Here is a 19,616-nt window from a genome sequence, read left to right as displayed (position 1 = left end):
CACAAACAAACCTGTTGGGAAAACATGTTATGTTTGGAAACACTACAGCCTGCAGTGGGAGGCTTTATTAAAGTAGCCTTCTGGGATTGTTTTTCAAATTAGGTGTGAGTTGTAGTTTTTCTGTGAAACATTTAATATTTTGGATTTTATTTATCTATTAGGATTACTTTGCAAAGTTTGGAGACCTATTTACTTTTAACAGGTATATTTTACCACCAACGCAAGAAGCTATTTAGCAATGCCAGCCAAAGTCAACTCATTTACGCTGAACCTACATTACATCCACAGACAGCCCTGTTGTTGAGTTAGCACATCACACTGTTAACGGTTAACTTGATTTGGAAAACAAGTCAAAATCTTGTTTACAAGCCCAGTTAGTTTTTTCTCCCATTTTCTAGTTTAACATGTTGGACGTGTTTCTCTGGTATTAATACACATGATTTGGCAGTTTTTGCTAATTTTCTTTGTTTATCATTATTTCATACATTGGAGGTGCATGTGCAGGGTATAGTATTCATATTGTTCACCTGTTCTGTTTAAAGGTTGACTATTTCATCTGTGTGATGTTACAGTCTGAGTGAGTTGTTCTGTCTTCTGTGACCCATTTGAAAAGAGCATTATCTCTAAAAGTTTACATCATTTAAAAAAATGTCACCTAATTTTCATAAAACAAACGTTGTTATTAATGTATATCATTATTTCAGACATGGCTTTGTTTGTTTGTTTGTTTGACCCACATTTGTACCTCTTTAACATTCTCAAAACTGCATTTCTCTTGACTGGTGGGCTTCTCCATCTTTATGGAAAAGTCATCCTTTTCCATCCAGAACTCTGTCGTTCTCATCATGTGCTTTGGAGAAAAGTAGATATATTTTATTTTTAGAATAACCCTTTTTGAAACTGGTCAGCAAAAAGCATTATATCCTTCAAAAACTAATTCAAATGAGAATTCATGAGCAGTATTCCTGGATGGGTCAAAAATTACATATAAATGTAAAAATGAAAAACAAAAACACACAGTTACAATTGGATTGTGATTAATCTAAATCTTTCAGTTTCTAAACAGTCTCATGAGGTCTGGTAAATGCTTAATCCCTCCCCCCCAAAACTGCTCTGAAGTTCTCATCTCAGTTTTAAACTCTAAAAATGACAAATGTTGTATTTTCTGGAGTTAGGATAACTGGATTCTTGTTTCTTTTTGTCAAGTAAGAGCTCATCTGCCCCACTGTCCACTACTGACAATAAAGAACAATATATAACTTATTTCTAAGTGAGCCATGTGTAAAATTATTGCACGTACACAAAGCATGGACTTTTGCATGCATGTCTTGTTGACTCATGATGATGCAGGCTCAGATCTTCCTTGTCTTTCTGCTCCTCCTCTTCTCTTGATCTTTGGGAACTCACAGATAAAAAACATGGTAGCGTCACACTCCACATGAGCCCATGTTCCAGTGCTGAGCAGCTCCACGCAGCTGGAGTTTGTGGTGGGAGATAATCTGAAATGTAGCTCCTCCACTTGACTCCATGCTGCAAACCCCTGCAGAGGGCTAGAGTCTGCATAAACATAACTGCTTGCTCCATCCTGATGGCAAGAGCACAGGAGAGAAGTAATTATAATTTGCCCTTCATACTCATGCTCCTTCTGATAATAGTGACAAACTGGACAAGTTTTCCCCACTAGTCTAACTCCTATAAAATGATATATCACTGTAGTGGCATCATGCATAGTAAACCCACAAGTTAATTGGCTAATTAGCTACAAACTTGATTCATCTCATCTAGTAACTATATTCTTATGCATGCTTGTGGACGTTTAACCGTCTTAATGTGTTCCTACCTTAAGGCAACACATATGTTCTTATGGAGACCACTTACTTTGTCTGTGTTTTGAGCCTGCACTCCTATATAAACTCTGGTCAGTCCTGCCTGGCTGACATAGTCTGCCATGAGCTGGTTGGTGTTGCTGGTTTTTGGCATGGCCAGGGTCCCTCCTCTTAGTTTGCAGTTCACTGAAGCCTCTCTGAACTTCTTAGGCTCCTTCACTAGCAGGTAGTACCTCTCTTCTGTTTCCTTCAGCCCCAAGATGACTAAGCAGGACAGGGTTAAGGTTTAAAATATAACTGGGTGATGGGTTATGTACATTTCCTATTGTAATTAGGGATCCAAGCACCAGTGGTGTTGAAACTATTTTGCTTCTGGTTGCGTTTTCATTATCATCTATGGTGCCCCCTAGGGAGAAAAGCAAATGCAGAACTAAAAATCAGTAGGTTCTAGCGTTTGTGCATTTCCTTTAGGAAATACAAACTAGTCTATTTTGAGTTCATTTGGTTGGTTGCCAAAACTTGTCATTTAAATTATAATTGTTTTCTGTTTATAAAGGGAAAATGTTTTATTTTATGCTGTCAGGGTTTACCTCAGCACTGTAATTAAAAACCAATTTCTTTTGGGTATTTCCAAAGTTTTCTCACTAGAGGGCACTCCACACCTGCGTAATGGTTCGTGCTAAGACGATGTTGATGTTCTACAGAGAACAATGTTAAGACAAGCCATTTTATGAGTAGTAGTTAAAATGTAGTTCGTTTACTAGTTTACTAAAATGTAGTAAAATGAGTAGTTCATTTACTTTGGATGTTGTTTTTGTGGTCTGAGGATTTCTAAAGTATATACTGATATAGAACCATAGCAAAAATGTATTTTTTCATAGAGCACACAGTGGTGTAATATCTTAAGGCAAATGTGATGACAAGTCATTTATACCTGTAGTTAAATGATTATGAATGGATCTATTTGTATCTGTATTTATTGAGGCAGCAAAATCATTTATATTTTGTATTGTAATAGAAATCGAAATAGCTGCTTGAATGTTGAATGTTTGTTAATACTGATAAATTAACAGAATGAACCAGAATGGAGCCAACTAGATCTTGCTGTGTGCAAAAAAAAAAAACAAAAACCCTGCAAACATTATAGGCTAATGTGAAGTTATATGAAGAAACAACAGATGAAATCTAATATTAGCCTAATTCCTTCTCCCAGTCAAACAAGCTCTGCAGCATCTTCTAATATCGAGTTATTAGAACAGTTATTTTCTCAAAATAGTTAGAAATATCTTTCTGTTTCTCCAGTACTGCCATGTGACCTACGATTTGTGCTTTGCCTACTACGGAACTTTAAGTACTGTAGTAGGATTTGGCTCCACCCCTAAGCACAGCGATGCCCTTCAGCTTGAATAGACTGTGTATATATAAATATACCTGGGTGCTGGGACCCTATTAAAACTTGCTTGCAGGTCTAGTTGATTGTGTTTTTCTTTACAGAGGTAAACAAAGTAGAATTCGGAGGACCCTAGTATGGTAACTCTACTATCTTTGACAGATGTGAAGTAACTGGAAGTAACCAAGAATTGGGATAAAAATAGTTTTGTAGTTGCGCAGGCTAAGCACAGGAGTGGAAATCTCACCATTTTTTACAAACTTGACTGCATTCCTCAGCTTGACTGTATTGACATCCAACTGTCCAACCACCTTCCTGTACCTGCCACAGTCACATGTAGAGCCTGCAAGGATAAGCACAGGATTTCAGTATGTACATAATCCACTCCCTGGAATGGAGATAACACTAAACCGCAATATATTTAACTATCAGACTGTGTAGTAGAGCACCACTTTGCTCTCTGTGCAAAATGGATTGAGAGCCTGTTCAAAGGCCTACAGCACCACGTCTACAGTCCCTCTATGCAGATGTGTCCTTTACTGCCCTACCCTTGATTATTCAAACTTGGCTTATTTGCAAGGCATTCTTTGATGTTTCATTACGTGTGCAGCAGAGCAATATGCATTAAGGTAGTGACACGTTTTTCTTATGGTGGTTCTGTATTCTGTACATTGGATTTGAAATAAAACAATTACGAGGCAAAATTACTGACTGTCATATTTTATTAGGTGGTTTTTACATTCATATTAAATGAACACTGTAGAAAATGTAAATTTAATTTCTCAGTTTTAGGGGGCATAAAGTAATTGAACAAATACATGCTCTGCCAGGCATGTACAGCTCCCATTGTCTCTGGGCTTTCTGCCTTATGTCTGTTATTCAACAAGGAAAGTACATATGTGGACTTGGCCAGTGAAACATTCCAGTGTTTGACCATAGAAAAAATCACTGCTTGCTTTATCTGCATCTTTAAACTCATTAGTTCTGCTGCATTTTATAAAAAGAAATACAAACCTCCTCTGTTTAGCCAATATAATAAAACACACTTAAAGATAAAAGTCAGCACTTAAATACCAGCGTCATCATGGCAGTTCAAGTCTGATGTGCCAGATTGTATATGCAAACAATGATTGTTTTATTGTGTCATTCAGATTGCAGTGTATTTAATACTAGGCTGTAGCTTTGCAGCAGTAGGGAACATTATAGTGAGTGTCTAGTGGTGCTCTTTAGGTCTGAAAAATATGTTTGTTTTATTTATGGCAGTGAAGGTAAAATTGCTGTAACATCATCATGTTGATCTGTGGGGAGCAGAATAGGGTTATAATCTCACAGTGCAACCACAAGCAAGAACTTGGACTCACCTGGTTTGCCTTTTAGACCAGAGGGCCCATCCAAACCTGTGTCGCCTTTGTCACCTATACAGAATAGATACATATAGATCTCATGATTTAAACAGCAATGATAATTATTATTTTTGCTTAATATTTTTATAAAAGTACTATCAGTGACTATTAATACAAATATTTGACTACTACTTCTATTAATATTGTGCTGTAGTTACAACAGATTACCACTAGATGGCTGTATCTCACATAAAACATTTAAAATAATTCACAGGTTAGACATTAACATGATTTTTATATTATATATATTTTTAAATATAGAGAAATGTGGGGAAATCGTATCCTCCATTTGTAAATGTAACACATTTTTTTCTCAAAATATATATATATATGCACTTATAGTTAGGCTTTACTGCCAAAATGAACCCCCTTTTGGCAGTTGCAGATTTTGGGGAAGTGGGCTGCAGAACAAACATGTTGTATGAGGAAGAACCACAACAGTGATGTACTTTGTAAAATCTGTTGAGCCTCGTTTGTTTTACTCATTTGATACATTTTAAACAACCTTATGAAAAGACATTTATAAATATGTCAAAAGCAAACATTTATGGCATAAAATCACCTCCTAGTATTGTAGCTCCATAGGTCTTTAAATAGAATACTGTTAGATAAGCTATGGTATCCTGCTTATGTGGCAGTGTCAGGGAACACGCAGTCTGATGCCACAAGCAGTCCTGCTCTGCATGAAGTCGTAAATCGCACAGTTTTATTGTTTATAGCTTCATAGTTGTTTTGCCTAAGTACCATGTAGGTTCTCTACATACTACAGACTGTGTATGCAGCAAGAAGAAAGGAAACCAGTTTCAAAATAATCTAACTTATACAGTATCTTGGATGAATTTGATCATGTAGACATGCTTTATCGTGTGTGATTCTGCTAAAGCCAACATTGCCCACAAAAGACTTTTTTTTTTTAGGTGGTATCTGTGCTGCAGACAAGGAAAACCCAAACCTGTGACCTAATTCCTTCACCTCAACAGCTGATGCAGAGCCACATTTTGTGTAAGTATATTAAACAAAATGAACGCTGAGTGAACTGTATGTCCTAAAGGCAGGGGAAAAGGACATAAAAGTAAAGAGAAATTGTTTCAGCCACTCTGGGCAAGGCAACTGGTTGACATCATAGTGTAGGATTATGCATTCTTATACGTTTGGATATGATAACTTAAAACATGAGGGAGAATAGACTTTACAACAAAACCACAATTGGCTCAAAACATTTTTTCCATTAGTCTTAAGACTAATTAAGTTTATTGATTTGTGTGGAAATGTCCATTCTACTAATTTGAATGTTTTGAATCTATGGTGATGGAGCAATGTCCCAGCTGAGGAGAAGTTCAGGAATTTCTTCTTACAGGCGGTTTCAAAGTCACTGGGCTCCACAGGAGACACAGATACATACAGTTTTTGGCATTTCTGTAGCCTGTTGTTGACAATTACAGGCTCATTTCTTGGAACAGAGGCAAATGTATACACCGGATATGAGTCACTTCACTCTTGATGTGCTCTCTCACAAGTTTATTGTACACCTTCCTGTATGCAATAATAATATGAATTTGAAAGTGACTTTTCTTTGTTATACCTTTATCTCCAATAGGCCCCATTTTTCCTGTCTGGCCGATCTCTCCAGGAAGGCCTATTTTTCCTGGCTCCCCTGTGGATGAAGAGAAGAAAAGACAGGATGAGGGTAAGAAGACAGAATAGACAGAGGAGATTGGAGGTATTTAAGACACACTGTGCATAGAAACTTCACATTTTCTCTGAAGAATTTTACTGTAAAATTATGTAAAGGGTCAAAATCATCATAAATTAGAGCGTATCTTTGTTTTTTTGTTTGATTTTTTTTTTTGCATACATTCATTCATGTTTGCCACATTCTTACAGTCATTGCATCGTTTTCCTTTTGATTTTTGGGAATTTTAGTTTTGTTGAAGATAGAGAATAAAGTCCATTGTTACATTGTTTCATGATCTGGGTTAGACAAAGTGAAAGTCCTCTGGAAATACCATAAACATAGTAAATGCATAGATTCATTATTTGATCATATAAAGTCATTCTTTACAGTGACTCTTTGATTTTTATGCAGAGGGTAAGATCAACAGTGGCCTGGCACACTAAGCACAATTCAGAGTTCATTTAAAGCATTTGTGGTTATTATTTATTATTACCATCAGGTTTTTAGTCTAATCGTTTTGTCATTGGTCTGTAGTTTAATGACGGTTACAGATTACAGGTTATTGTCATTATTGTCTTTTGTTGGGTTTGGCTGCCTTGATATTACAAGAACTACTACAAGATAACAAGAAGGCTCATTATCTTAGATGAAAGTGTAGGATGGAGAATGTATATCTGAGTGAATGAGAGAGGTATTGTGTGCATGTTTGTGCGTGTACTAGCATGGCCAACTGTGTGAGGACCCCTTTGAGTTGTGTAGCATGGGTGGGAGGACATTTTCAGAAATGACATTTTGACCCGTCCTGACACACCTGCAAAGGTCTGTTTGAGGGTTAAGGCTAGAATTAGGGTGAGAGTTTAGATTCAGCTTTTAGTTGTAATGCTCAAGGTTTGGGTAAGGAACTAGGATATGCATTATGGGTCCTCACAAAGATATCTACGCAAATGTGTGTGTGCACGCGTGTGTGTGGGAAAACTGCACACTGAGGCGTTCTGCCAGAACTTGAATGAGTATTTCCTCAGGAAACCATTCAACTGGAAATTGATGACATTTGAAATATTAAGTGACGCATCAAGGAGGCCCCATTCCTGCTAGAGAGATTTGCCATACACACACAACAAGCTATTCACTACTATTTCCCACTTTCTCATGTTGAGTTTCTGCTCGATGTGTGAGACGTGTTGGCAGAAGGTGTTAGGTCTCATGGGTTGTGTAAAGACTGGTACGCACTGTAACATGCTGATCTTTGGGAAATTCCACTATTTCACTCTAATCTGTATGCAATTTTTGCATAGTTTTGTGTGAATGTTGGCGAAGCACAGTTACCAAGTAAATATTTTGCCAACATCCACCTGAGAACTGATTGCGAACTGTGATTATGCTGTAGATGCTTGTTGCCTCTCATATCAAGAAATGTAATCTGTTGGTCTCGTTCTTCCTTCTGTGTCTATAAACGTTGATTAATGTTGTTTTCTCAGTGCTTGTGCTCGCCAGTTAAACTGTCCAGATAACAGTCCTTCCTACCACTGCAGTCACTCTTTATAATGGCAAACCCCTCCAACTGGTTTAACGTCTGGACTCTCCAGCTGCTGGAGGATAAAGGGGATCAAGGCCATATTTGTCATTGTAACAATGAAGTCCAAGCCACATTTTAAACAGCCTTTATGCTTTGACTTTGGCTTTAACAAACCAGCTGTTTTCAAGCTTCAGTAATGCAAAAGATTCAAATGCTTGTCAGATTTTATTGTTTGCAATAAATACCAATATTTCTGCTATTTAGAACAGGGTGAAAAATTAGCTGGGTCACATGAAATAAAGGGCTTGAACCACATTTTCCACTTGTTGTACATGTACTGCATTGGTAGCTGCCCCAACAGGTCCTCACAAGAAGCATGAATGTTACAAAACAAACTGTACTCGCCATAGCACTGTAATTCTCACCTCATTACCAGCTCAGTAAAGTATAATTTAAAAAAAAACAAACAAACAAAAAAAAAACACACAGCTCAAGTTGTTTGACAAAGCCTGGAACAACAAATTGTTTTTTGTTGCTCACCAGAACATAGACAGTCATGTATTCCTTATAAAGATTCCAAAATTAAGCAAAAGTTTCCTGTAAAACAGCTTGAATTATTGCAGGGAATACATGCGTCATCTCTTCAGCTGTTACAAAGTATTCATGGGAATATGTATTCATGCCTGCAGTACAGTAAGCATGCACACAGTAAATCACAACAGCTAAGGCAAGGCAAGGCAAGTTTATTTATATAGCACAATTCATACACAGAGTAATTCAAAGTGCTTTACAGAAATAAAAGACAAGTTAAAAATACATAAGCAAGAATCAAAATGAGGAAACTGAGTGCAGATAAATCAGTTTGGATAAATCACTGTCAGTTGTCATATGTCATATGCCACATTAAAAAGAAAAGTCTTTAGCTTGGACTTAAACATTGCCAGAGATGAGGCCTGTCTAACATCATCAGGAAGACTATTCCAGGTTTTAGCTGCATAGAACTGAAATGCCGCTTCTCCCTGTTTAGTCCTGAGTCTGGGCACGAGTAGAAGGCCTGTCCCTGATGGTCTCAGAGTCTGAGATGGTTCATAAGGCACCAATATGTCAGAGATGTAATGTGGTGCTGAGCCATGAAGAGACTTACACACAGCAGTGCTGTTTTAAAGTCTATTCTCTGAGCGACAGGAAGCCAGTGCAGAGAGAACAGGAGTAATGTGGTTGTACTTCCAGGTTCTAGTCAGGACCCGAGCAGCAGCGTTCTGAATGTACTGCAGCTGCCTTACAGCTCGTTTTGAGAGCCCCGTGAACAGGCCGTTACACTAATCTAACCTGCTGGAGATAAATGCATGGACGAGTCTTTCCAAGTCTGGTTTAGACCTGATCCCTTTGATTCTGGCAATGTAGTTAAAGCTACATGTTGCTCATCTGCATATTCAAAACTATTCAAAAAGTTGAAAAAGGTTCACATATACATGCATTCCTACATTTGGAAATGAGTCAGTCCTGCTGTTTGTGTCTCACAAAGTCTGATGAGACAAGTGTGTGTCTATGGTGTGTGTGTGTGTATGTGTCCTCTGTGTGAAGTCTTTAGATAAAGCAAACGTCTGAAGAGAATAAGAAGACGTGTCTAGTTATTATGCTGCACTGTGTAGATCTGCTTCCTTCTGTCTATATGCTTGTGTTCGTGCATCCATACAGCACATTGTATGTTTGCCAGCTAGTTCACAGTTGGAATACGTTATGTGAAATGGGACAGCGCTGCTTTCCTCATCAACAATTGCCATGTCTGTCTGTCCATCACAGAGCAGGACAGACCTCTAAAAACACTTGGCTTGTTCTTCATTTCAAGTTCAGTTAAAACACAGAGATAGGACTTTTCTTAATCAACACAAATGAACAAATTTTCCAGATTAGAAGCCTTACTTCTTGATAATTGTGCTCTGTCATGTTCAGTTACTTAAATTCTTCAGCTCAAGGAAATTGTGCTTGAAGGGTGTGAATTGTTTCACTGCACTGGCAAACTTCTTCCCCCATTTTAAGAAAAGTAAGGCCTGATGGAGCCACGGCCATGCGTCAGGCTTACAGGCCTCCAAATCAAAATAAAATTTGGAAAAACAGTAAGCTCATGTCCAAAAAAGAAGGAATGCATGTAGCTCCAGTTGCCTCAGCGTGTACATGTTACCAAGCAATACACAGTCACCTATAAGTGGTCTATGTCATTAGTTGTGGACTGCATATTTTCGTTTCCATGTTTATTCTGTTTAAACAATTTTCTAGTTGCCTGATTCTACCGTGACTCACAAAGTTATCCAGCTAGTGTGGGTGCCATTATAACAGACTTGGAGTCACTGTGATTCTGCTGTTATTTGTCCATTGTTCCATCTTCAACCGCCATCTGATAACAGACCAAATTAGATTTTATTTGGACCATAATGAGGGGAACTCCTGATCAAAGTCTGTTTACAGTCTTGGGAACCCGTTTGGGTCTGAACAGTACACATTTGGACAAAAAAAATGAGAGTGTGGCCTTAGAAGAAAGAGAGCTTAATGAATGTAAGTAGCCCACTCCTCATTTCTGCTTGTGGTTGGTGGCATGGGCTACTTAAGCGACTACTAACGTAACATAACGTAGCACAACATACCTTAATCTACTGCTGAACCACTGGTGATTGAGTTGTGTTTGCAGTGTTGAAGGCACAAGGTTTTGATGAGGAAGAAGAATGTACTGAATGGAAAAAATATCACTGGGTTTGCTATATTGAATTTATGCTTTTTTAAACTGTCCGTTATAATTCATGTTAGAGGACTGCAATGCTAAATTGGTTGGGTATTGTTTTGGTCTCCAGTCCTATTTTACATTAACCATTTAGAACTAAAAGAATAGCCTGGAGAACCTCATTTCCACCCTACAATATAATAGCTGGCTGGATGCTAGATACCTGGAAGTCCTGGTGGTCCACTCTTGCCCAGTTTCCCCTGATCTCCTTCCTCTCCAACCTCACCTTGATCCCCTAGAGTAAAAAGGAAGGACAGTAAGGATGTTTATGAAAGGGGATTGATGTTTCCCATTATGTTTTTGTGCACAGTTCTGTTTATACTGGTCCTGTCCTGAGCCACGCTGCTCACTGAGCGTATGCAGCTGTGTGTCACTTTTACAGTGTAACTGGGGATAAATCTGCATATTGGAAAAATAAAGCTATCATGGGATGATTTTACATTATCAAAACAAAAGTCAGTTGGCTAAGAGCTATATATTTTGCGCCTCTTGAGTGGGTAAGTTTGTGTGTTCCAGTGCGAATCCAGTTGCGGGTGTGGGTCATAGCGTCATGTTGAGATTGAATCAAAATTGGATGCTTTGAAACGTAACTTTCTTCAAATTCCATTTCAATATATGTTCAATACATCCAATGTCATTTTAAAAACACCAGCTACATAAAAGTAAATAATGCCACAGTGTACTCTTCAGAGTTGAAAAGAGCTGAAAAGTGTTTTCAGAGAAGCATTCCTGGGTCTAAAGAGCTCTGAGCTCTTGGCAAAAAATTATTAGAGGTTTCTGAGTGTCTGTAATTTTGCCCTAGTTGCTGATGCCAAAAGCACTTTATATCTTAAATGCTGTGCTTTGAACAGAAGGATTTTACTCCTCTCTCTTAGCCTGCAGGAGTACTTAGGAACCGTCTCACTTGATTATTAAATTCTGCAGGCTCTGTAAACATTTCAACTAACTTAAATTACTGCACTTTCAAGTGATTCTGCATAAAATTTCTTTCCTTTGTGGACTGCTGGAGTGAAACTACTGTTCATTCAGTGGATCTGCTATCGTGATGCCTCACTAGTGTTTTCAACTTGTCAGATCACATATTTTAAATATGTTTTCTGGAAATGATTTAATTTGAACATGTTAGTATGCGGCATGATGAATTTATGTGAAGAAAGCTCGTTCAAAATTTACCGGCATCAAATATTTCTATTAAATTGAACTAAAGTGTTTTGACCCACACTGTTTCACATTCACTAAAAAAAGTTTAAATGCCAGGAAACCTCTTTAAAAATGCTGAAGTCAAAGTACCAGGAAATGCAATAAAAGTATGTTTGTTTAAAAAGTTATGCGGACATCTTTTTTTAGTGTGTGAAACAGCGAAAAATGCATATCCGACACACACTCGGACACAGAGACGTGACAATACACATACTCAAAGAGTGACTGTGCAGTCAGTAGTATCTCGGATGAGTCTTGTACAAATAATCATTTCAGTTTAGTGGCAGCTGTTTAAATATACACTGTCACAATGGAACATTGTTTCTTACTTTTACAGAAAATTCACTGGAAAACTGACAAAATGTCCCAATGGTTCATTCCCTCACTCACTTCCTAGTGGGTGACTATGATGCTAGTGTTGACATTTCCCACTTCCTACCAACACTACATCTGCTCTTTATAGTTCAATAACTACTACTGTAAACTATTTACCCAGGAGAGTCAAACTTACGTCTTTCTACATTCACAAACTGTAAAAAATTCCTGTCAAAGAACATTTCTGTACACAGAAGAAATTTTGTTTGTTGACGGTGTTAAAATGTTAGTTCCTGAAGTAACATCTCTCGAAATTTCTTTTAACTCAAAGCCGTGTTTTTCAGTAGTGTGAATGGAGCTTAGCTTCACTGTGTGTTTTATTGGGTCTGTGTGTCTGAATCAGCAGGGAAATAAGCTACTGGATGTTGTAAAATGGAAAGCACACATGGGGTGGCATTCCCTCAAACGACTAGGGGGTAGAAAACAGCTAACTAATAACATACAGGACATTACATGCTTGCTACCTAACCAGCTCTATAAACCATGAAGCATTAGAGGTGTTTCCTCACAGTTTTACACTCAAACATTTTTGACTCATGACATTTTTTAGCACTCCTATAGATTAACAGGATAGTTATTAACTTAAATTGCCTTACCTACAACAACATAAACAGACAATGGTAAAGAAAATAGTAAATCAGTTTTACAGTTTTAAATTCTGTGTAGATTTGATTTAATGTTATTAATTAACTGAGCAATATGTTTTGTAAGTACATTTTAGTAATCCTACCAGTTTATTATAAGCAGTAATGCGCACACACAGGCTTATCTATGGGGATATGAGTTACCTTTAGGTCCAGGCAGCAGGGAATTGGTGCAGACCTCCGGAGAGGCAGAGACGTAGCTGAGCACAGCCGCCAACACACAGGGCACCAAAATTCTTGTCGTCCATCTTCTCGCCATCATCTGCCAGTCACCACCAAACTATAGGTTTGGTTTAGCAGGTAGTTGTTAGCACCAGCACACTGGCTGTGTGAAGTGTCTCATGTGCTAGTATGCAAGTACTGAAGGTATTTCTCCTTTAGAGGATCAGCGCTGCACTAATGAGCAAACATACTGCAGAGAGGGGCAAAGAAACACACTTGTTTATAGAGTCTTATCAGTCACTTGTCATAATTTCAAACAACACTTAACAGAGTCCTGCATTCCTCTACACGTTTTTTAACTAGAAGGTTAGATGTGGAGTTCATAACATAATGGAGATATGTAAAATACGAAGCAAAAATAGCAGTAGGGAACAAAAACAATCTAATGTTCTTATTATTATTTATTATGTTTAATCGCTTTCAAATAAAGCAGCATTTTCAGTAAAAAGAGAAAAAAGTTGTTTCTACAGCATGATAACTTTATAAAATGGCACAACGTGATGCTTTGTGCCTGATAGATGTTTAAAGTGAATGTTAAAGTGATGTCAAGTTTAAATGTTGATCATATCTGAAAAGCTACTGACTGAAGAGACACAGCCAGAGACCAAGACAGTCAATTAAACAGACATTTAAAGAGGATGCCATTTAAAAAACATTAAATGTTCGTTTCATTCCTCTACTTTTTACGTTTACTACAGATGTTTTTAAAAAGCAGTTTTATTGGACCGTAATGGCTGGAAGCATTTGGTTTTGGTTTGCTGGCCTGACAGTTTGTTAAGTTGGTACATGATCTGTAGCCATTAGTGGAAATTTGTACTTTACAAAATTGGTGGAAGTGACACCATAAATCCTCTGCACATTACTTGGCATAACTGATCTGATCTTATAAGATCATGCATTTTATAATAATTCAAAGTTCATGCGTTTACCCAGAGCCCTGGCAATAGTAAATTGGAAATAGGTAAACAATTGTAGTGGAACAGATTATTTGTGCAAATACAACTAAACACCCTTTAAGTTACAATACAATGCAATAGGATTGCATAATAATGCAATGCAATATGTTATAATGTAATTAAACAACCTAGTGTAAATTATCTGTGATATACTGGAAATGAATGTGAGAAGAATTAAGAGAAAAATAACTCAGATATTTAGGGTAAATGGTGAGTGCACAGTGCGTGACATTAAACATGCATGCAACATGTCATAAGCAACTGGGGGCTTTTTTCATCAAGGGAATAGCACCTCTAGGACCGCAAATGTTTTCCCCTGTTCTCGTCCTTCTCCTCCTCCTCTTCTTGTTTACTCTTCTTCCCAGACCACAAGTAATTTAGACAGAGAGGTTTGCACACACACACACACACACACACACACACACAAACGTACATTATCTACGTACACAAAACAACATGCCCACAAAGACAGAATTCAGAGCAGTTTGTACGCACAAGAACAGAAGTGCTGCGTGCATACAGATTCTTGCATAATTGCGTCTTCTGGTTTGTCACTGTGTGATGAAAAATACATGGATTAGAGAGACTGCAGACGCAGCGAGAAAGAATGGAAGGCTGGCGTCAAAAAAGTGGAAAAGGGACAGAAAGAGATAATGAGAAATAAGTAAAGAAGACACAGAAAACCCAGTGACAGAGCAAGGAACAAAGGAGGATAGGAAGTTAGGGAGAAAGTGTGGTCAGAGCCACATGTTTTTGCCACAGAGGGATTTCCTTATTTAAGAGTCATACTTCCTGAGACTTCTTTGGCTGTCCATTAGTAAGATAAGTCTTCAGGGCGCTTAGTGTGCTCTGCTCTTCGAAGAACAGGGAGAGGCTCATGTTATCGAGAGACTATAACTTGGAAAAAAAAACAGGAAGATTCATCTTAATCAGACACGGACTGTTGCTCACTCTGGGACTGAGTTGGCCAGTCATCAATCTGAAAAGCAGCCATTTTGACCGCAGGAATTAAGTGCTTTGTTGTTTTTATTTTATTTGGCCTGTTATAATATTATTTATATTTACAGACAAATCAAATACACCCAGTATTGGATGGGAATTTACAGCACATTTTTCTGCTTAAAGACAAATTGCAGCATATTTCAGACGTTGCAAACGCTGTGCGTTTCAAACGACACAAAACAGGCCTGTCACACAGTTGGACAAGTCATGGTGTAGTTAATCAGTTGGTGCTGGTTGGGATGTTTGTTTCTTTTGGGTTATCTTCAAAAAAACATTTTAAACCACAAACAAACGGGCTTGGATACGTTTCAGGCCTCACACACTCAATATCAGTGACGGAGTGTAACAAACTTTTTTTTGGCTTCTACCTCTGTGTGCTCCAGGCTTCAAAGTCCATGTTGTTCCTGCTAAAGGAGTTTGTTGATGCCTAGAGCTGTCTGTTCTGGTACAGAGCTCTTTTATGGCTCGGGCTTTTGTGGATTGCTAGCAGAAAACTACTAGTTGGCTCAGTGACAGTTTAAAAGAACCAGGCTGCATTAGTTATTATCATCATTAATGCATTTAAGAGGATATTTATTGTTTGACTTATCACTATGTACGAAAATAACTAAATAAATAAAATAAGGGGGAGAAATGCTGTATTCTGATGGACCTTGATACATACATAGAAAGATGGATGGATGGATGATGGATGGTTGATGGATGGATAGCAACATACAGAAATACAACATTATCACAACGCAGTACTCTTATGCTATACTATAAGCAATAGACATTGTAGTGAAGACTGTTTAAACCCAGTGCTACAGAGTACCATTGTCTGTAAGGCACAGCAATCCCTGTGAGTAGGTGGTCAGGACACAAGCAGGTTTTGTGCTTGTATCACTGGGGTGAAAAATGCAGTAAAAAGTGCAGTAACAGCAAGTTAAGACAGATGAAGATAAGCAGTCGCTCCTCTCTCTGTGTATTTCCTCCCTGCATTACCAGAGAACTGTTGTTCAGTCTAAAGGTCAGGGGGACAAAACTGTTCTTCAGTCCTGTGGTGGGGCAGGACAGAAAACTCCTCTGCCTGGTGAATGTGCTGTGCGGAGGGTGGTGGCCGATGTCCAGGATGGAGAGCAGTCTGTCCAGGGTCCTTCTCTCTGCTATGTCACCAGTCAGTCCAGCTCTATTCTGGACTCTGTTCTTCTTCGTTCTTAACCAAAAACAGCTGCTAAAGATGCTAAATGATGCTAAAAACACTAGAGTCTTTATATTTCTGGGAGTGTTTAAATTTCTATTTAAAGCCTAATGTCAGATTGTGGTTAGACTGAAAATATCAGTGCACTGTGTACCATCGGCTTTTGGTCTGGAAAACAGAAAATTCCGACTTCTTCATTGGAACAACCCTGCAACCCCGAAGGCTAATTGTTTACATGTGGTTTTGATTATGTTCTCCAATTAAAAACGTGATTCACACTCCTGGATTGAGGGTTGACTCCATAGTGGTGACCGCACCACAAATCAACTCTGTTTTATCTGCTGCATTAAAAGCGCATTTACAGCACTGGATGTACCATTTGTATTATAAAACAGCAGAAGAAGCAGAAACTGCCTACGTGTGTCAATGACAAATCCATAAACAGCAACTTGAGTGAACAAAACATTTACCTAATGTCTGTTCTGAACCACATTCATTTACTGTAGAGCATGAGTGTCACAATTGGCCCAGTAACTGTTGAAGTGGCTGTGCTGCGTGTGTTTCCTGGTATTTACTGGGGATTTGGGCGCAGGCGAAGCCATTTCTTGGGAAAGCAGTGAGGCACACAACAACAGCGGTGACAACTGGAGTCGTACGCTGTGAGATGTGTCTCTAAGCTTTCATGATTTCACTTTTCTGTAAAAGTGAGTCAGATGATTTTCACCATCACTGAATGATTCTCAGCAGGAATCAGTACTTAACCTGCTGACAACATAATCAGTCACAAGCACAGGTGGTTGCGCTGATCAGTAGTTGAATAACTGTTATTCAACATTTTTAACTGACAGGCATATGCTAGCATAGTACTGACACATGAACTGTAGTTACTTAACGCCAGTCATAGCGTTTTTCATGACTCATCATGATGCTAATTTGTTACTAGGGGCCTGCCACATGCAACAAGCTGCTGCTTGACTTGGATGTTAAAAAAGGAAAGAAAGCTTTTAGAGAAAATTGTGTTTAGGATCGACTAATTGATGGTTTTAAAGTATTTACTGACGCAATGTAAGAAATGTTCTTCTATAAAATAGATTTATCGGGCATTATTATATTGTGAGGCAAAAACTGCCACGTCTGCTTCCAAACATCTGAATAAATTGCATTCCAAGCCGATACAGGACCCAAACTCTAGTGAAACCTTAAACACAAGGGTAAAAGTCTTCTAAGATCCCGTATATAGGCCTTGGGCCAACCTAACATGCTGCCCTGCTCTAACAAACAGTGGTGGAAAGACCCTTTCAGTGTGGTGAACAACACATTTACTGCACATCTTTCATCACAGACTGAAAACTCATCTCTTTGTCTTTTCCCATGAAACACTCCTCCCACAGGATGATTTCCCCTTTTTACTCACTGTGATTTAAAACAAAAAAAAAAACAAAGAAAAGGCTTCTCTTTCACAAAAGATTGGTAAAATAAGCAAATGCACAGATTATTTGTTGTTGCCGATACCAGTGGAACAACAACATCTGGGCCAAGTGTGAACCACTTCACTGGGCACATATGTCCAAACCAAATCTTGATTCCTTCTCTATAGTCAGGCATTTTTGTAGCCCATAATACAACAGGCTACCACTTATAAATATACAACCGACTTCCTTGGTATAGGCTTACTAGAACAGACCAGGACAGAGGACAAAATACATATAACACACAGAAATAAGCCAGGCTATTGACAGATGCATGTTGTAATGCCCTTGTTCTATTCAGCGTCATGTGGCATAGGCAGATGGATCCTATATACAGTAGCACACAATGGACGAGAGAAGGAGTACACCATAGACTTGTTGGCAGTCTGCTACATGGCCAGAAGAAAAGATGAAAGAGCTTTCTGGGTTATAAAAAAAAACCATGTTTGTGCCTTTTAAACTTAAAGCACATGTCCCAAACTTGGATGATATCATTGTAATTATACATCGTTAAAAACACTCTTTAGAAATGCAAGAAAGCAGAGTGGAAAGCATGCCTTCCATGTGTCGAATACCTAAATTACACAATGTGTGAAACCGCAGAATATCTGCCATTCTTTGTGTCTTCCTGAGCTGCTGTTTAACATCAAGCCTCATGAACACGAGAACGAAACACGGTGAAAACACGTCACCTCTTTGGAGACAAATAACACATGATACCTACAGGACTAGGAAGTACTGTTCAGACTTACTACACCAGCCCACTCTTCAACCCTGTGCAAAATGAAAGGTCACATGAAGGGGAATGGTATACTACCCACATGGCGTCATTATGTTTAAGCTGCCAGTATGCTTCATTAAGATTACCTGTCTGATGGTGAAACACCTTTGAACTTCTCTCTAGCTTTTTATTTTCATTCACACCAAATACTTGATTTCCAACATTGCTCGGATGTTATGATCCATCCAAAAATATAATGGACAGTAGAAATTATGTCAGAAATCTAAAAATGAGGCAGAAAGCTACTGCCAAGTAGTTAAGCAGTTTTTAGTTGCCAGTTTCTTGTTTAGCTGACAGCAAAACCTGACTTCATCTCATTTCACGGTTTTCAAACCCACAGTTGATCTGTAGATGGAGTTAAAAGAGATAAGGTTTGTAATCGTGGCCTTATTGAAATAAGTGGAGACGCGGAGCTACTGCCAAAATAAGCTATGGCTGTAGATCTTTGACCACTTCACGATGCAGGTTGTGTGATTTTGAGAAGAGTTAGACAAACAAAAGTCTTGCCATGTGACCAAGTTCAACAATTTCAGCGAAGAGTGATATCAAAAACAGATCTACATTAGGTTTTGATTACACTAAGATATACAGCACAGGTAACAACCTTGGACCACAGATCGCTGAAATTTCCATCTGACACTACATTGACACAGGTTTTGAACTACACTATGTTTGTCCAGGGTTTTGTATCATCTATTCAATACAATACATCTGGCACTCTGAAAGTTAAGGAAATCATCTTTTAAAAAGCAAATATATGGTACCTGCATGAAAACTGAAGGTGCATATCTCATCCCATGAACAAAATCAACAAAATCAGCCATTTGTTTGATATGGAAACAGTGCGATGAAAAGTGATGGTATTGTGGTTGGGGTGATGGATGGGTGTGTACATCTGCATTTGACCTGCTCACTGTTGTTCAATAACCGGTCTTTCCAGGAAGTATTGCACTGAGAGATGTTTTCATTTTTAGGGAAAGGTTTGTTTTATTTAACCATGAGCAGCCCAATCTAAATGTACAGTTTTATTGTCAAGCCTCAACGTTTTATTGCTTTAAACTTGTCCCAGCTTTAGTCAAAGTTGTTTTAAGACGTTACAGTACCATTGTTTCACCCGTTTATCCCCTTTAAACAGAAGGCAGCACCCGTGATCCCATTGGCATATCTATTTTTAAATGCCTGTAGAATTGCAACCAAATAA

General features: G+C 38.3%; 2 protein-coding genes across 2 annotated transcripts in view; one reads left to right on the top strand and one right to left on the bottom strand.

Moving 5' to 3' along the window:
• LOC113122213 (tumor necrosis factor receptor superfamily member 11B) overlaps window positions 1-19,616 on the top strand; it is a 69,645-nt gene that overhangs the window by 1,011 nt on the left and 49,018 nt on the right. The window contains exons 2-3 of the mRNA XM_026293362.2: window positions 5,537-5,621; window positions 6,217-6,306. Of these exons, the coding sequence (XP_026149147.1) occupies window positions 6,280-6,306 (27 nt within the window). The 5' untranslated portion in view covers window positions 5,537-5,621; window positions 6,217-6,279. The remainder of the gene's footprint in view (window positions 1-5,536; window positions 5,622-6,216; window positions 6,307-19,616) is intronic.
• Window positions 997-13,193, bottom strand: colec10 (collectin sub-family member 10 (C-type lectin)). The gene is made up of 7 exons (XM_026293366.1): window positions 12,950-13,193; window positions 10,750-10,821; window positions 6,202-6,273; window positions 4,578-4,631; window positions 3,464-3,559; window positions 1,879-2,090; window positions 997-1,585 (listed from the first exon to the last, which is right to left on the bottom strand). The coding sequence occupies exons 1-7, from the start codon at window positions 13,065-13,067 to the stop codon at window positions 1,337-1,339; spliced, it is 873 nt and encodes a 290-aa protein (XP_026149151.1). The 5' UTR covers window positions 13,068-13,193; the 3' UTR covers window positions 997-1,336.

This window comes from Mastacembelus armatus, chromosome 16 (assembly GCF_900324485.2).
Source record: "Mastacembelus armatus chromosome 16, fMasArm1.2, whole genome shotgun sequence".
NCBI lineage: Eukaryota > Metazoa > Chordata > Actinopteri > Synbranchiformes > Mastacembelidae > Mastacembelus > Mastacembelus armatus.
The sequence above is the reverse complement of the archived record's forward strand: the minus strand, read 5'-3'. Positions and strand labels throughout refer to the sequence as shown.

What these genes read in the sequence shown, in the direction of transcription:
- colec10 (XM_026293366.1), bottom strand. Translation starts at nt 13,067, where the DNA reads ATGATGGCGAGAAGATGGACGACAAGAATTTTGGTGCCCTGTGTGTTG. An exon ending in TGGACCACCAGGACTTCCAG is followed by an intron (nt 6,274 to 10,749) that starts GTATCTAGCATC and finishes CTTCATCCACAG; the next exon opens with GGGAGCCAGGAAAAATAGGC. An exon ending in TGGTCTAAAAGGCAAACCAG is followed by an intron (nt 3,560 to 4,577) that starts GTGAGTCCAAGT and finishes TTATCCTTGCAG; the next exon opens with GCTCTACATGTGACTGTGGC.